Source organism: Crotalus tigris, unplaced genomic scaffold (assembly GCF_016545835.1).
Source record: "Crotalus tigris isolate CLP2741 ecotype Arizona unplaced genomic scaffold, ASM1654583v1 scf7180000017599.838750, whole genome shotgun sequence".
In the NCBI taxonomy this organism is placed as follows: domain Eukaryota; kingdom Metazoa; phylum Chordata; class Lepidosauria; order Squamata; family Viperidae; genus Crotalus; species Crotalus tigris.
Genome location: NW_024096503.1, coordinates 252,988 through 270,979, shown reverse-complemented (window position 1 = coordinate 270,979; position 17,992 = coordinate 252,988). Strand labels below are relative to the sequence as shown.

The window sequence follows — 17,992 nt, the reverse complement described above, 5'->3', positions numbered from 1 at the left end:
TTTTAAAGTGGAAATTGGACAGCAGAGAATTTATTTAAAACCAACGGAAGGTATATCCCCTTAGCCCAAACTGTTTTTTCCCCCTCCTCTCTTTCTTTCTCTTTTTCGGTGCAAATGTGTAGAAGAAGTTAGAAAGGAATTAGCAAAGGCTTTCCCTAGATCAGGGGTCTCCAAATTTGGCAACTTTTGTGGACTTCAACTCCCAGAATTCCCCAGTCAGCATGTTTGGCTGGGGAATTCTGGGAGCTGAAGTCCACAAGTGTTAACCGAATGACCAAATAGCAGAGTTGAAAGGGGCCTCGGAGATCTTCTAGTCCAACCCCCTGCTCAGGCAGGAGACCCTACACCAGGGATAGGCAACCTTGGTTCTTTTATGACTCGTGGACTTCGACTCCCAGAATTCCCCAGTCAGCATGGCTGGCTCAGAAATTCTAAGAGTTGAAGTGCACCAGTTATAAGAGGGCCAAGATTGCCTACCCCTGCCCTACACCATTTCAGACAAATGGCTGCCCAATCTTTTCTTAAAAACCTCCAGTGTTGGAGCATTCACAACTTCTGGAGGCAAGTTGTTCCACTGATTAATTGTTCTGTCAGGACATTTCTCCTTAATTCCGAGTTGCTTCTCTCCTTAATTAGCTTCCATCCATTGCTTCTTGTCCTGCCTTTGGGTGCTTTGGAGAACAGGTTGGCAGCTTAAAAAGTTGCCAACATTGGAAACCCTTGCCTAAAATTGTTTTGATTCTGTGCAGCGTACTGAGGGGAATCTGAAAAGAATGGCCTGCCATTATCCCGCCACTTATGAAATTCTAGATACCTCCCTCAGTATCAGGGTTTAGACGAGATAGGGAAGAAAAAAAATCCTCAAGGTTTTCTCAGGTTTTGGAAGGGCAAAATGCCAGTGGATAAATAAGTGGTTTTTTAAAAAATATTAAAAAAAATAAAAACTTGATCCAATAAAGAAAACAGAAGGAATACTAGGGTGGAAATGGATTTCATTTAGAGCAGGGTTAATCAAATTTGGCAACTGTAAGATGGGGTTGGCTTAGCTGCTAGACCCAAATGGCATCATCTATCGCTTATTTCACATTACAATCAGAAGGAGAATCCTTGCTTATTAGGAATCCAGCTGAATAGCATGATTAACTATGATCTGTTCTAAAGAATTCTAGGTTTCTTCAAACCAACGATGGCTTCCTACAAAAATGGGGCTGTTCTCTGCTAAATTAGGACATACAGCAACTCACTTATTCAGCAGAAAATTAAAATAGCCAATTATCCACATGTCTTCTTGCATTGGGAGTGTTCTACTGCCCTAATGTCACCATCTTAATGGGAGTTCCTCTGCTGGTGTCTTAATAATACTTCCTTTATGCCACAATCCCTCAGAAAGAAGACTAGCTTGTATTAAGAATAATTCTTTGCAATGTTTCCTAAAAGGTCTTGAGGTCTAGGATGATGGTCAAGATTTAGAACGGAGGTGTCCAACCTTGGCAACTTTTAAGACTTGTGGGCTTCAATTCCCAGAAGTCCCCAGTCAACATGGCTAGCTGGGGAATTCTGGGAGTTGAAATCCACTAGTTTTAAAGTTACGAAGGTTGGACAGCCCTGGTTTACAAGCTTTATAATTCTAGGAACCCACTTTGAACTTGGTAAATAAAGGGAAGAAGGTGGGAAAGGATGGTGTGTGTGTGTATTGTTGTTGTGCGTGTGTCTGCATGTGTTTTAATGCCTGCATCCAGGCATCTAAGCATGGAATTCTCTGCATCTTCAGAGAAGGGACAGATGGTCAGAGAAAAGAAGAAAGAGGAAGAAAGAGAGAGGCAAAGAGAAAAAGATAGGGAGAGAAAGATAGGGGGGGGGAATTAAAAAAATAGTTGCGCCGGATTTCTCAGACAAATATCAATGACAACAAAAATCACACAGCTTTAACCTCTGCTTTTTCAGAATTTTAGAAAAATTTCATATTGTTCTTTTTTTTGTTTTTGGTACTAAAAGTTAAAGAAATGGGAAGAACAGCTGAGCATAAAATGGGATGTGGCACAATAGGAAAACATAAGGGGTTGGTTTGCCCAGCTCCTTCCTTCCTTCCTTCCTTCCTTCCTTCCTTCCTTCCTTCCTTCCTTCCTTCCTTCCTTCCTTCCTTCCCTCCCTCCCTCCCTCCCTCTTTCTCATCATCTATTGATCTCAGAGGTGTCCAATCTTGGCAACTTTAAGACTCTGCAAGTAATTTAGGATTAAATCTAGGGGTATCCACAGGGCATGGTCAAAAAAGTCAAAATGGCGGTGCTTCAATGGTGCAAACCAGGCTCTGATGATTTCTGGATTGAATCAGAATCATAAAGCTCGTAAAACGAATTACTCTACAAATCTCCACACACGATTTAACTTCACTCAGAAATGGGTCCTTCTGCCTCAGTTGTGAGTGGAAGGAACTACTTACAGTCAAGTGTCCCTCTGTAAGGGAGATGTGTGATTTCTAAGTAGGATATATTCCAAATAAATAAGTAAATATCGACCAAAACTAGATTAGCCAAACCAAGGTTTATTAAAAAGCAGTTAACCAAACCATGGGTTTATGTGACGTATATTGCCCAGCCTCCAGTGTTTACTTCCAGTTTCCAGCAAAAAATGCTCATTGGGGAAAACTGATTTACTTAAAGACTGCAGTGTTTATTTAAAAAAACGCTGAAAAATCAGGTCTGGTTGTGCGATGTCTCGACTTACAACCTCAACAACTTACAACTGTAATTCCAGGCTCAATTCCCGTCATAAGTCGAAGAATCCCTATATTTATTACGTTCATTTCAATGACTAGCTCTCCCTCTTCTCCCTAATAGAGTCTCTTAGATGAGATGGGCCTAAATCAGGGGTCTTCAAACTTGGCCCTTTTATGACTTGTGGACGTGCCTGGCTGAGGAATTCTGGGAATTGAAGTCCACAAGTCATAAAAGGGCCAAGTTTGAAGACCCCTGGCCTAAATAAATAAAATATCCCATGAACCTTTGCAACAAGAGGGTCCTGGCAAGGCTTCATCCCTGGGGCTAGCTCCTTCTCCCATTGGTCAGGGAGGAGGCAGGAAGCTATAGGCGCACAGCCACTCTGGGCCTGAAAATGCTGCCATGCCTTGGCTACCATAGAGCTTTGTTGGAGAGAGAGGCTTGAAGTCCCTGACGTTCTTTGTATTCGGCTCTTTTTCATGGAGGACCAGATAGGCAAAGAGCCTGATAGAATGTATGAATGGGAGTGAACATTGCAATGCAGGGCAGATTCTGTCTGGGATTGAATTTAGACACACACACACACACACACACACACACACACACACAGGGCGTTAATCAGCTGGGCAAATGGCCTCCTTATTTGTGTTCCTAAAACATACATCCCACTCCTTTCACTCAGCTAAGGGAACAAAGGCACATCTCCTATGCGTTGGTTTCAGAAAAACATTCAGAACTGTGTGATGTTTGTTATTTTTGGGTTGCAGGTAATTTCAATTATCAAAAGAAATGGAAAACGGGGTAGAATCGGAGGGGGGGGGGTACGAGGGAAGCAGGAACACTGGCTGTTTTTTTTTTTTTTTTGCACAATGCATTTGGAATAAATTGCAGCATAGCCGAACCAACTTAAAAAAAAAAATAAATACAACAAAAAACCAACGAATCCAAATAAAGAGAGAGAGAGAGAGAGAGAGAGAAAGAAAAAAAAAACCCCAAAGCAACTCAATCAATAAATAAAAAGAAATCGAGAACCAGGAAGGGATAGCTAGGAGGGAAGGGGGAGGAACTCCACTGAACGAAAAAAAAGAAAAGAAAAAAAAGGCAAAATATCTTTTTTTTTAAAAAAAATAAAAAAATGGATATAGATATAGATCGATATATATATACACGCACACGCGCACACAAATCGTTTGGAAAAAAAACTGAAACCAAATGGACGCTCTCCTCCAAGGAAAATTATTATTTTTAAATAATAATAATAATAATAATAAGAATGAAGCCGTAAAATTAAAAAAAAAATGTAAAATAAATAAATAAATAAAGGACCGGCATGCAAAGATCATTGTTAACATTCTCCTATAGTCATGCATCAGGCCCAAACGTCCATAAATAGGACAAAAAAGTGCACATACAACGCAGCAACGTTACCAAGGATGCAGGAGAGAGGCCCACAATGCAACTCAGCTCATCTCCAGCGAGACCCAAGAACGAGCGGATCTCGCCCGCCATCGATTATTTATTTATTTTTAATATATATATTTTTAATGACATCGACAAAGAGATTTTTCTTGCTTTCTTTCTCTTTCTCTTTCTCTCTCTTTTCTTAATTTTTTTTCCTTATTTTTTTATAATAGACATATTTGCCGTCGACAGAGCTTTTTTTTTAAAATCATCATCATCATAGCTGTTTTTTTATAAAAAGGATAGATTATAGATAATAGATAGATATAGATAGAGATATATATATATATATACTTCTCTCTTAAGAAATGTAAAAATGTGGGTAAAGAAAGTAAAAAAAGAAAAAAAACCACACCAACCTTCTCGTAGCTCTGAGGGATGTTAAAGGGGTTTGATGCGGAACACAATGACATGAGAAGAGAGAAAAAATAGGGAACACAGAGAGAGTAAAAAAAGGCCTTTCAAGGCTGGCAACTGCAAATCGATTTTTTTGCTTTTTTGTCTCTTTCTTTCCGTTTTTTAACTTAAAAAAATAACAAAAAAACTTTTTTTTTAAATAAAATAAAAAATCTCCAACATGTCCCTTTTCCTTCCGAACCATCGGGGCCACCACCAAGAAGGCCCTGCAATCGTGAAGGGTCTCTGGGGAGGGGGGCGCCTCATATCAACCAGATGTGCCAGTTTAGAGAAAGCCCCCCCCTTCCCGAGAATTCAGAAGCCCCTCTGGCACTGCTGGATGGCCCACCCCCTTCTCTCTCACGTCGCCCCCCCCGCAGCTGAAGGAAAGAAAGATGAATGAGGACAGTGTGGCACCCTGGGAGACGGTGTTCCCATCACCACCTCCGTCACCGTGAGGTCCTCATCGTTGGTTAGATCTCTTCCGTGATCCTCCAAAATATTTAAGGCAGGGCCAGTAAAATCCTGAGGGCCGTTCGAAGGCATGTCCTCATGGGCTTGGGATTCGCATCCTAGGAACTCAGGCTGCAATGGACCTGCCCAATTTGGGCCCGAGCTGGCCTAAAAAAATCACAAATGTTGACGGGAATCCTCCAATTTTGAATTTATTTTTATTTTATTTTTTATTTTTGGAGTGAGAGGGAGGGACAAAGCGATTTTCCGTGTCTTCGGATCAAGATCCGATCTTGCTGAATTGAAGGGGAAGACACTTGGTGGGAGCCCAGCATCCATAAGGACATGCTTCGAACACCGTTGAATTGTCTTCCCCGCACACACTTAACAGAAAAAAAGGGAGGAGGAGAAAAAAAAAAGCAGGGGGTGGAAAAACCAGACCTCTTTTGGAGAAATAAACCCCAAAGAAAAAGAAAAGGGGTGCTTTTGATTCCCACCACCACCACCCCCCTCCCAGCAAACCCCCAAAGTCATTAGAGAAACAACCGTGTTTTACAGGAAGAAACAGGAAAAAAAGGACGTCAAGACTTTTGGAGTGCAGTCACAACAAAGAGGGAAAAACAAGGCAGAGAAGACCTCTCCCACACACCCCCAAGCCCACCCATCATATCTGCCTCCCCCCACCCCTGAAATAGATCCAACCCCAATCAAACCAGCAAGCTTAATGGAAACCGGTCTCCATTTTAAACGGGGGCAATTGTTTCCACGACACCCGGGCCTTTTAGAAAAGGGGTTTAAAATAGAAGTGGCTCTTGTGTAAATTGTCTACCCTTTTCGGCTAATTTTGGGAGCGTCGAGTTTTTCGTTCCCCCCCCCATTGTAAGCATTCAAACACAAGTTTGTAATCCTCGTACGCCGCTTCTCACAGTTTCTCCTCACTACAGAATTCAAATTCTGCATGAATCCCAGAATCGGCAGCTCCATTTTAAGGGAGTTGTCATTTGTCGTTTTTGTCTCCGATGATTTTAAGGTCTTTTTAAAATGTTTGTTATGCTGTAAGCCGCCCAGAGTCATTGAAATGAGACGGGCGGCAAATCAATGTAATAAATAAATAAAAATAAGACGGAGACACTGTAACCAGGGGAGAAAAAACTTTCCTGCAGATCTGCCCCCAAAACTATATCTCATCCTTTATGACAGGGATCTGCAACAGTGACAACTTTATAAGACTTGTGGATTTCAGCTATGCTGCCTGAGGAATTCTGGGAGCTGAAAGAGCTGAAATCCTCAAGTCTTAAAAGTTGTCAAGATTGCAAATGCCTGCTTTACGGCAGGAAGCCGCAGTTCCAAACAGACATAAGTAACAGAAACCATATAGGCCTCCATATTATCATGACAAGAAACAGTAACAAATCCACTTTTTTAAAAAAAAATTGGCACTGAGGTCAAGGGAAGGGAAGGGGGGGGGGAAATCGGGGGAAAAAAACCCTGACATTTTCTGGAAAAACGTCTGAAGGCAAGTCTCCCACAACTTCATGATGGCCAGCCATGAAAAGAAATTTTTAAAAAAACATTCATGAGCCTATCAAATTGCTAATCTCTCTTTTCATGGGGGCAAGTAGGTTTTTTTGTGGGGTTTTTTTTTTTTTTTTTGAGGAGAGAGGGCTGAATAGCTGTTGAAGTTCCTGAAAACACCACTACTTTAAAAAAAACAAAAAAATCAAGGAGAGACATTCAGCCAGATATAAAAAAATAGGTTTGTGCAGGTGGAAAATTCACCGAACCAATTCAGATTGAATGAAAGCTGTCAATTCAAAATGTTGGAAGTTTGTGGTTATATCTCTGGGTAGGCTAGACCAGGGTGCTTTTATGACTCGTGGACTTCAACTCCCAGAATTCCTGAGCCAGCCACGCTGAGGGGAAAGGGAGAGGTTTCCAAGCTGAGCCATGTTGGCTCAGGAATTCTGGGAGTTGAAGTCCACAAGTCATGAGGGGGCCATAGCTCCCCCATGCTGGCTCAGGAATTCTGGGAGTTGAAGTCCACGAGTCATAAAAGAGCCAAGGTTGCCTTAGGGTAGGGGTAGGCAACCTCGGCTCTTTTATGACTCATGGACTTCAACTCCCAGAATTCCTGAGCCAGCCATGCTGAGGGGATATTTTTTCCCCTGGGGCTTAACGAGGCACCTTAGAATAGAATAGAGCTGGAAGGGACCATGGAGGTCGTCTAGTCCAGCCCCATGCTCAAGCAGGAGAACCTATACCATCTCAGACAAGTGATTGTCTAGTCTCTTCTTAAAAATCTCCAAGGGACAGGCGTTTTTGTGCTTGCAATAAATTTCCATCAGAGCCAGCCCCGCATTCTGCTACCAAAATTTCGTGCACAGAAGGTGAACGAACAAACTTGCAATTTATTGGGCCATTGAGATACCGAGTGTCCCCTGTGGAAGAGACGACTAACAGAATAACAGAGCTGGAAGTGGCCTATGAGGTCTTCTAGTCCAGAGCTTTTCAACCAGTGGTACGGGTACCACCTATGGTACATTAGCACCTGGCAGGTGGTACGCAAGCATCCTAGAAAAGTGGTAGCGAGGGAGGGGAATGAGCTGAACCAGTGGCAGCACCGCACAAGCCTGAGCGAGAGACGGCTGGAGCTGCAGGGCTGTCAGAACTTAGAAGAAATTTTCTGACAGTGAGAACAATTAACCCAGGGTCTTCAAACGTGGCCCCTTCATGACTTGTGGACTTCAACTCCCAGAATTCCTCAGCCAGCATGGGGGAACTACGGCCCCTTCATGACTTGCGGACTTCAACTCCCAGAATCCCTCAGCCAGCATGGGGGAACTATGGCCCCTTCATGACTTGCGGACTTCAACTCCCAAAATTCCTCAGCCAGCATGGGGGAACTATGGCCCCTTCATGACTTGCGGACTTCAACTCCCAGAATTCCTCAGCCAGCATGGGGGAACTATGGCCTCTTCATTACTTATGGTCTTCAACTCCCAGAATTCCTCAGCCAGCATGGGACTAAAGACTTAAAGACCCCTGAATTTACCAGTGGAACAACCTGCCTCCAGAAGTTGTGGATGTTCTATCACTGGAAGTTTTTTGTCTGAAATGCTATAGGGCAGGGGCCTATGCTGGCCAAGGAATTCTGAGAGCTGAAGTCCACAAATCTTAAAGCTGTCAAGGCTGCAGACCCCTGCTATAAGGTTTCCTGCCTCAGCAAGGGGGCTGGACTAGAAGACCCCCCAAGGTCCCTTCCAACCATGTTATTCTATTAAGCGAGCCGAGAGGGGGTTTATTGGCTGCCTTTGCAATTGCGGAAAGGGGTACGAAGAGGGAGTGAGCCCTGGCTAGATCAAATTCTACAAGAAGTCACAAGGATTCGAATCCGCCTCTCTCCTGCACTGCTTATTTTATATTTTAATTAAGACCCTTGGAAGGATGACATTCATCTTCAAAGGCTCCCCTACACATTTCAATGAGGGACTGAATTCTTCCCATTTTCAGGGAATCCTCCATTTACGACTGTTCGTTTAGCGAACGCTCAGAGTTACGACAGTGCTAAAAAAGTTGACTTGCAACTGGTCCTCGTGCTTAAAACTGTCACAGCGTCCCTGGGGAGACCCGGTCAAAATCTGAGCAGTTTGTAACTGGCAAGTATTTATGATTGTTGCAGCATCCTGGCGTCACCTTATCACCAGTTGTGGGGCTTCCGATAAGTGAAGTGAATGGGGGAAGCTGGATTCACTTAACAACCCCAGACTCGATTAACAACGGTAGCAAAAAAAGAGTGTAAATTGCGTCTCTTCAAAAATCTGCTTCTGGGGGTTAGATTCTAGTCCAGGGGTAGGCAACCTTGGCTCTTTTATGACTTGTGGACTTCAACTCCCAGAATTCCTGAGCCAGCCATGCTGAGGGGACAGGGAGAGGTTTCCATGCTGAGCGATGCTGGCTCAGGAATTCTGGGAGTTGAAGTCCACGAGTCATGAAAGAGCCAAGGTTGCCTACCCCTGGTTTGGTCTACACAGATAGCCTGCGACTTATCTCATAATTAAGCCCCAAATTTCTATCACTAAGCAAGACAGCAATTAAGTGAGCTTTGCTGTATTCTACGACCTTTCTTGACCCCGTTGTTCAGCGAATCACTGCAGTTGTTAAGTGACTAACACAGCTGATACTTGCTTAACCGCCATCTTGTTTAGCAACAGAAATTCTACTGTGGGGTTGTGGCAAAAAGGTCACAAAATTGGGCATGATCACGTGAGGACTTACTTAATGACTGCTCGCTTAGCGACAGACATTCTTTAATAATAATAAAGTTGGAAGGGACCTTGGAGTTCATCTAGTCCAACCCCTTGCTCAGGCAGGAAACCCTATATACCATTTCGGACAAATGGCTGTCCAGTCTCTTCTTAAAAACTTCCAGTGTTGGAGCATTCACCGCTTCTGGAGGCAGGTAGTTCCACTGGTTAATTGTTCTAACGGTCAGGAAGTTTCTCCTTAGTTCTAGTTTCTCTGATTCTAATTATTGTTGTAAGTCAAGGACCTCCTGAACAGTATTCTGCATTCCCCTTGGACCTGGTCTAACCAACGTATCGGACAGTCCACAATTGCTGATTTTAACAAAGTTGTGTTCTCCTTCCGCAAAGGATCTCTGAATCATGAACACAGAATAATAGAGCTGGAAGAGACCTTGGAGGTCTTCTAGTCCAACCCCCTACTTGAGCAGGAGACCCTGCTGTCCAGCCTCTTTCTGAAAGCTATTCTACTGGTTAATTATTCTGTCAGGAAGTTTCTCCTTAGTTCTAGGTTGCTTCTCTCCTTGATGAGCTTCCATCTGTTGCTTCTTGTCCTGCCTTCAGGGGCTTTGGAGAATAGATTGACCCTGTTTTTTATGGAAACCCCTCAAATATTGGAAGACTGCTATCATGTCATCCCTAGTCCTTCTTTTCTCTAGACTAGCCATACCCAATTCCTGCAGCTGTTCTTCGTACGTTTTAGCCTCCAGCCCCCTAATCATCTTTGTTGCTCTTCTCTGCACTCTTTCCAAAGTATCAACACCTTTTTTTAATATTGTGGTGACCAGAACTGGATGCAGTACTCCAGGTGCGGCCTTACTAAGGTTTTGTAAAGCGGTTCTTTTTCATGTGATCATGATTCTATCCTTCTGTTAATACAGGCCAGGATTGCATTGGCTTTTTGGGCTGCTATTGCACACGGTTGGCTCATATTTAATAATAATAATAATAAAATTGGAAGGGACCTTGGAGGTCCTCTTGTCCAACCCCCTGCTCAGGCAGGGGACCCTACACCATCTCAGACAAATGGCTGTCCAGTCTCTTCTTAAAAACTTCCAGTGTTGGAGCATTCACTGCTTCTGGTGGCTGGTTGTTCCACTGGTTAATTGTTCTCACTGTCAGGAAGTTTCTCCTTAGCAAGGGACCCCAATTAATTAAGCTTCCTTCCCTTGGGAGATGCCTTCAACCCTACTTCTTCCATCTCATAAAAAGGCTCCCGAAAGAGGTGGACGTGTCTGCGTGTAGGGGCGTTCACGGAGACCACACTTGCCACTTTTGTGAGTCACGGCGCTCCCTACCTCTCACGTATAGGTTGGCGGGCGAAGAATAGCGCACGCCGGCGCTGTTGCTGGCAACGCACTCATATTTACCCTGGTCCGTCTCCTCGCTGCTCTCGATCTGAAGGCCACCTGGCAGGAAAGAGAATAAGGCGAAAAGGAAAAAGGAGATGCCGAGAAATACGTTAATTATTGACTTAAGGGCAGATCGGGCAGAAAAAGGGAGAAACGGCTCAAATGTGCCGAACAAACCAATTATCACCGATAGCATATTTGGAGCTGTGGGGTCCTTGGTGCTCTCTGAGCTTGGTTGTTTTCTTGCAGACATCTCACGACCCAACTAGGTAACATCATCAGTGCTAAAAGGGAGTGTGGGGTTGGCTCTCTCTTTATATCCTTGCCCTGTCAGTGTTGGTGGGAGTGTGGTTTTCTCACTGGTAATTTCTTTATATATATAATTTATATATATATATAATTAGTTTTTATAACATTCTTCAGTATTTAGCAAACAGCATGTTGTCTGGATTCACGTGTTTAAAAAACAATCAGTGATAATTAGTTTCTGTATTTTCATAATCAATATGTTAGCTAATAATATATTTCTTAAATCTTCTCTTCACCCGATAGTCTTCTTCCTACTAATACATATTTAATATTACATAGTACATATTACGTTCCTTTCTCTCTGGCTCGTTTTTCTAGCCATTGATAAAAATTGTCCCATGTTCTAAAATATACCGAATCTTCTTTCTCTTTTATCTTCAATGTCAATCTGTCCATTTCTGCACAATCTAAAAAATTTTTAATTAATTCTTCCTCCGTGGGTAGATTTTCATTTTTCCAATATTGAGCAAATACTATTCTTGCTGCAGTTAATACAGGTGAAATTAAGTGTATACATTCTTTCTCATAGTTTCCTACTATTATGCCTAAGAAAAACAATTCTGGCTTAAAGTCTGCATGTTTTTTTAATCATTTTTCTCTAACCGTATGTGTATTTTTGATCAAAATCTTTTAGCTTTAGGGCACGTCCACCAGATATGATAGTAAGTATCTGGTTTTTGTTTACATTTCCAACACTTACTAGACAGTTTGGTAATTTCTTGATTAGGGTATTGTTTCCAGTTGGCTTGTCAGGTGTCAATCCCTGCTTATCCATGTATTGATTGCTATTGAGAAGGTGTTTTTTGTTTGCTTTTTAGTTTTTGTTTATTGTCCCTTTTGAACGATGTGTAAATAAATATAAACTTGAGAGCAAACCCCACTTTCCTATACCACTGATGATGTTCCCTAGTTGGGTCATGAAACGTCTGCAAGAGAACAGCCAAGCTCGGAGGGCTTAACCCTTCCCTGCAGTCCAATATACTTTTTTCAACCATTAGGCTGTACTTCCCTCTTCAGCCTCAAACAGCCACAACTATAACACACCTGACCACACCCCGAAGCAACAACCACTCCCCCTCCCCATGAACCAAACAGTGTTTGGGATGCTATACAGCTTTGGTTAAGAATGCAGCATTTTTCTCGCCGTCAATAAAATCAAAGTCATGTTTTCAACCTGGGCAATTTTAAGATGGGTGGACTTCAACTCCCAGAATTCCCCAGCCAGCTATGCCGCCTCCCTATCTTCGATGGCCTAGGGAGGGCCTCGTCTGAGTCGTTTGCATATTGACTGGGGTTTCTTTTATCTTCTTTTATCTTTTATCCGGGGGTCTTCAAATTTGGCAACTTTAAGACTTGTGGACTTCAACTCCCAGAATTCCTCAGCCAGCAAAGTTGGGAGTTAAAGTCCACAAGTCTTAAAGTTGCCGAGTTTGAAGACCCCTGCTCCTATTCCTCAAAGCCATTTCACCTGTCCTCTAGAGTTATGGAAAGTCCACCACCATAACACGAAGCCTCCAAAGTTCCTGGTCCTCAGGGTCTCACAACTCAAGGTTGACTGCCTCTATGCATGGAGGTTCAAGGTAGACTGCTCCTATCCATGGAGCAGAGTTACGGAAGCTCCATCACCAAACCCTTCAAAGAGTCTTCATCCTCAGCATCTCACAATCCAAGGTAGACTGCCCCTACGCATGGAGGCTCTTAATAAAACTACCTAGGAACAGCCCCAGTCTTCCAGTCTGGAAAGAAGCCGCAGAAATAACTTCAAGATTTGGTCTTTTGGACCATCCCAATTAAGACAGGGTTAATTTTCTGCTATTTAGCAAGAGAGCTAAATGAATTCTCCGTCTTCAGAGAGGGTCCACGAGAGATTCGTGGGGTATCAGTAAAAATTGGCTTCTGCATTTAAAAAAACAACAAACCCTTGTTTTATTTTGATTTTGTACATCTTTTGTATTTCCTTCTGTTTTTTTTTTTCTTCACACCAGAAAAATACCACTGCGATTTCATTAAAAAAAAATCCCACTTCTTATGTCCTGCACTTCTGGAGCTGTGTCAAATTAACACTTGTCATCTCGGTGGAAGGTGGAAAAAAATTATTCTTAGATACACACAATCACATACAAAACCCAGACATGTCTACACCCATCCAAACCTCCGAGAAACCAGCTTTTTAAACCCGCAGGACCATATATTGTGTATAAGTCAAGCATTTAAGACGTCTTCCACCCAGGGGTACCTCAGTCCATCCATCCAGGAGAAAAGAGAACATACCAAAAGGAACTCTGTGTGTGTGTGTGTGTGTGTGTGTGTGTGTGTGTGTGTGTGTGTACACAGACATATATGAGATTATATTATACGTGTGCTGGAAAATAAGTCAGAATTCAGAGGGAAGGAGAGGAAAAAAAAGGGACGGAATAGAAAACAGAGGAGATTCACATACGGCAGGAAAAGACATTTTCAGCAGTGACAAGGTAACACAGTTCCGGATTGGGAAAAGAAACCACAACAGGCCACACAACTACATGGAACAATAACCGGTTATAATCAAGAGGAAAAATACAGTGGTTTTTTTGTTTTGTAAAAGAAAGGGGCAATTGTGCTCGCCAGCACAAGCAATCTTACCTCGGATCGGAGTACCTTCTGTAAGAAAAAAAAGGACACAAAACAAAACAAAAAAAGAACAACAAACACAGAAGTGAAAAGCAAGTGGGGGAAAAATGGGATTATTATTATTATTATTTTTAATCGTCTTTCAGGACTAGCCAGTGGGAGGAAGGCACCCAGGAGTAAAATAAGTGGGTGATCAGTTTCTAAGGCTGCTTCTCCGAGGCACGATTTGGGGTGGGGGGGGACACAGAGAGGTAGTCCTCGACTTACAGCCGTTCATTTAGCGACCGTTCAAAGAACAGCACTGAAAAAAAGGCAACTTGCAGCTGGTTCTCGCACTTGAGACCGTCGCAGCACCCTCATGGTCACGTGACCCAAATTGGCGACTTTCCTAGTCGACTTCCGACAAGCAAAGTCAATGGGGGGGGAGCTGGGTTTGCTTAACGACCGCGTGATTCAGTTCACCTCAGCAGCGATTCACTTAACAACCGTGGCAAAGAAAGGTCGTAAAAATCAGACGCCGGTCACTTACAACAATCGCCTTGCTGAACAACGGAAGTTCTGTGGTTGATTGTGGCCGTAAATCGAGGACTACCTGCAGTTTGATTTGAGACGGGTTGAGGCCTATGTTTCCTTGGGTGAAGGGGGAACGAAGCTGGGTGAGAGGCTGCTTATCCCTGGAGTAAAATCTCCAAAGATTTTTTAATAATAATAATGATAATAATTTTGCCTCTTCCTTGTGTTGTTCTTTAGATGCCTCAGCTTAATAATAATTTCAGTTAAGATTTAAGATCAAGGCCTGTTTCAACCCAGATCTTTACTCAGACTCATGAGGACTAGAAACTTAGCGGATCTGCTTTGCCCCCCCCCCCCAAATAGCCTTTGCTTCTGCGAGCGCGCAGAGGAAAAAAATTAAGATTTTTTTTTTTTGAGATGTAGGAGAGCGTAATTTCCATCTTATTGTTACCCAGGAAACCTGCAGAGAAAAAAATCTTGTCCATTAGCAGAATCTAGAATATGGGTTGTCCTCGGCGTTACTAAGAGGACCATGTGGGAGGAAAAAAAATCTGACTTGGTGGAATTGGTGGAATTAGCCTTGCTAACTAGTACTTCCGTTTATTTTGAAAAGCTGGGACTGAGTCGCATGGCCTAGCTCAGGGGTAGGCAACCTTGGCGCTTTTATGACTAGTGGACTTCAATTCCCAGAATTCCTGAGCCAGCCATGCTGAGGGGAAAGGGAGAGGTTTCCAAGCTGAGCCATGCTGGCTCAGGAATTCTGGGAGTTGAAGTCCACGGGTCATGAAGGGGCCATAGTTCCCCCATGCTGGCTGAGGAATTCTGGGAGTTGAAGTCTGCAAGTCATGAAGGGGCCATAGTTCCCCCATGCTAGCTCAGGAATTCTGGGAGTTGTGAAGTTCACGAGTCATAAAGCAGTCTAGGCCTAGCCCAGGGGGCAGGCAACCTTGGCTCTTTTATGACTGGTGGACTTCAACTCCCAGAATTCCTGAGCCAGCCACGCTGAGGGGAAAGGGAGAGGTTTCCAAGCTGAGCCATGCTGGCTCAGGAATTCTGGGAGTTGAAGTCCACGATTCATAAAAGAGCCAAGGTTGCCTACCCCTGCCCTAGCTTGAAAAATACCGTGTTCCTGTACAAAGCCGTTTCTTGGTGAAGGGAGGCCCACTGCACATGGCCAGACACTCTGAATTATTTTTTCCTAACATGGCCCGGAATGCAATTAAACATGGTTCAGCCTTCTTGTCGGTGGGAAATTAAGTTCCGTAGCTTGGGAAACATCATCCTTGTCCTTTCTCCCACTGGCTTTCTAAGTTTTATCTCTCAGTATATTTGGCAAAGTTCTTGAGTTTTTTTTTTTTTTTTTACCCCAATCCTGAAAACAAAGCAAAGGATTTCACGGACATTTTTCTGGATCCAGGTTCCCTGGGCATCCCAGAGACTCTCCAATTTTTGACGGCCCATGCAAATATTTTTAAACATCCCCAGTGGTGTGACTTGCTGAAACTTAGGAATAATATCTGCAGAAGAAGCAAGGATAATACCAATTTTTCCCCCCTCCAGCCGTTTGTCCTCCAGCTATTCATTTTTTGGTTTTTCAGTTCCCCCTTCCATTCCTTTTTCTCTTCCCCTCCCCCTCTTTCCATGCTACCCCAAATGCACCATTTTCAGGATCTGGGATAAAAACGATGTGATTATTCTTTCTGATTAGTGGAGTGGAAAAAGGATTAGGTGGTTAAAGCTGGTTAAGGATCTAGTTAGATTTAGTTGCTAATTAAGGAAAAGGTTAAAAACATTATCTAAAGTTAGAGTTAGCATCTAGTTAAAACTACTGGTTAAGGTTAATCAAAGCAGCGCTTGTTAGCTTGTCGGAGGAAGGAGAGTAGGCAAGGAGGAGGGGAAGAGGTAAGGTTAATTTGGATTAGCTGCTGTGAAGGAGCAGCTGGGGGGGTTTAAAGAGCAAGGAAACAAGAGAGGAAGAAAGTAGATTTACTTGGGAGAAACAGGATGCCTTCTGAGAGAGAGAGAGAGAGAGAGAGAGAGAGAGAGAGAGAGAGAGAGAGAAAGAAAGAAAGAAAGAGGCAGGCAGACAGGCAAAAAGGAAGAGGGAAAGGAAAGAAGCAAGGAAAGAAAGAGAAAGGAAGGAAGGAGGGAGGGAAAAAAGAGGAAGGGCGGGTGGGTGGGAGGAAGCCAGAGAGAAAAGAAAGAAGGAGGAAGGAAGGAAACAGAAGGAAGGAAAGGAAGGAAACAGAAGGAAGGAAAAAGGAGGAAAGGAAGGTAGAAGAAAGGGAAATGAAGGAAGGAAGTGACAGAGGAAGGAAAGAGAGAGAGAGAAAGAAAGGAAGGTAGAAGAAAGGGAAATGAAGGAAGGAAGGGAGTGAGGAAAGAAAGAGAAAGAAAGAAAGAAAGAAAGAAAGAAAGAAAGAAAGAAAGAAAGAAAGAGGGAGGCAAAAAGGAAGAGCGAAAGGAAGGAAGCAAGGAGGAAGGGAAAGAAGAAAAGAAAAGAGGGTAGGCGGGAGGAAGTCAGAGAGAAAAGAAAGAAGGAGAAAGGAAGGAAACAGAAGGAAGGAAGGAAACAGAAGGAGAAAAGAGGAAATGAAGGTAGAAGAAAGGGAAATGAAGAAAGGAAGTGAGTGAGTGAGGAAGGAAAGGAAAGGAAAGGAAAGGAAAGAAAGAAAGAAAGAAAGAAAGAAAGAAAGAAAGAAAGAAAGAAAGAAAGAAAGAAAGAAAGAATTCAGAGTGGAAAAAATATCTGCCATCTGTGACTCAAATCTGGAATGGTTTAGCAAAAACGTAAGAGTTGACCGGAGCAAAGAATGGGATGTCAGCTGTTCCAAGTGAAGCTGCCTTTTGCAATTGACCTACGGGGATTTCGTCAATGCCGATGGTGTTCAAGGGGTGCTCCAGATGTTTTTGGGATCGCACCCAAGCCGCCTGTCACTTTTGGGACTACCTTTGCTTTTTTTAGTCTGATTATTGAGCTACCTTGACGAGGGCAACCAGGAGGGGAGAAAAGGGCACAGATGGCAGATCTTTCCTTTTCCTGTTGGGAATTTCACATCTAAAGAAGGTTTGGGTTTTTTTTCCAAAGTGGAAAAAAAAGTGGGGTGAGAAAAAAGCGGGTGATATTTCCTCAAACGTGTCTCTTAAAAGAGATCCGGCCAAAAATGTCCAGCAAGGTCCAATACACCGTTCTGAAGCAAGTGATCAAGGGCAGGGCTGAAACAGACTGGATCTTGGCCCAGATCAAAAATAAAGCGGCTTTTAATTCTCTTTTTCCCTTCACTGTAGCAAGTTTTCACTCCCGAGTAGGAGGCTGCAGGAAGATCGGAATAACAACAACAACAACAAAAAAACAACATCGGTGAAGCCAATAAAACTGGAATTTCCTACGAAGTGAGGCTGATGTAGGATAGCTTCCTGGGCAAAACCATATTTTCACTGAAGTGTTAAGAGGGGAGCGTGTTGCTGTTTTTCCAGGATCTGTACCGTGTAATCAATAGCAGAGACATTACCTGGTAGTCTCCCATCCCGAGACGAGGCAGGCCCCTGCTTGCCTCGTCAGTCATGAGGCAAAGCCCTCGAAAGGGTTCGACAAGAAAGTCTCTTCTCTGAGTCAAACTCGACTCATAATGGCATGTAGGTGGTTTCTATCAGCCCTGCGAGGTAGGACCGGGCAGGAGGCACAGATTGCAAGAATGCTGCTTTGTTAAAGTGGGGGTATGATGGCCGGATCTTAAAAAGCTATCTCAGTTTTCCTCTGTCCTTATACTAAAGTAAATCAAGGCACGGTTATCTTGAGTTTCTTTCTCAGCCTTCCTTCTATCTGGAGAGAGTATATCTAGGTCAGGGGTAGGCAACCTTGGCTCTTTTATGACTCGTG

General features: G+C 43.3%; 1 protein-coding gene across 17 annotated transcripts in view; it reads right to left on the bottom strand.

Moving 5' to 3' along the window:
* The window catches only part of PTPRS (protein tyrosine phosphatase receptor type S), a 344,929-nt gene that overhangs the window by 140,627 nt on the left and 186,310 nt on the right, over nt 1–17,992 (bottom strand). For 10 of the 17 annotated variants that reach the window (XM_039366958.1, XM_039366982.1, XM_039366949.1 and 7 more), the window contains exons 7-9: nt 13,612–13,629; nt 10,627–10,737; nt 4,538–4,549 (exon numbers count right to left, since the gene is read on the bottom strand). In XM_039366958.1, coding sequence (XP_039222892.1) covers nt 4,538–4,549; nt 10,627–10,737; nt 13,612–13,629 — 141 coding nt within the window. The remainder of the gene's footprint in view (nt 1–4,537; nt 4,550–10,626; nt 10,738–13,611; nt 13,630–17,992) is intronic. The other 7 variants (XM_039367012.1, XM_039367028.1, XM_039367058.1 and 4 more) reach the window with 3 other exon arrangements.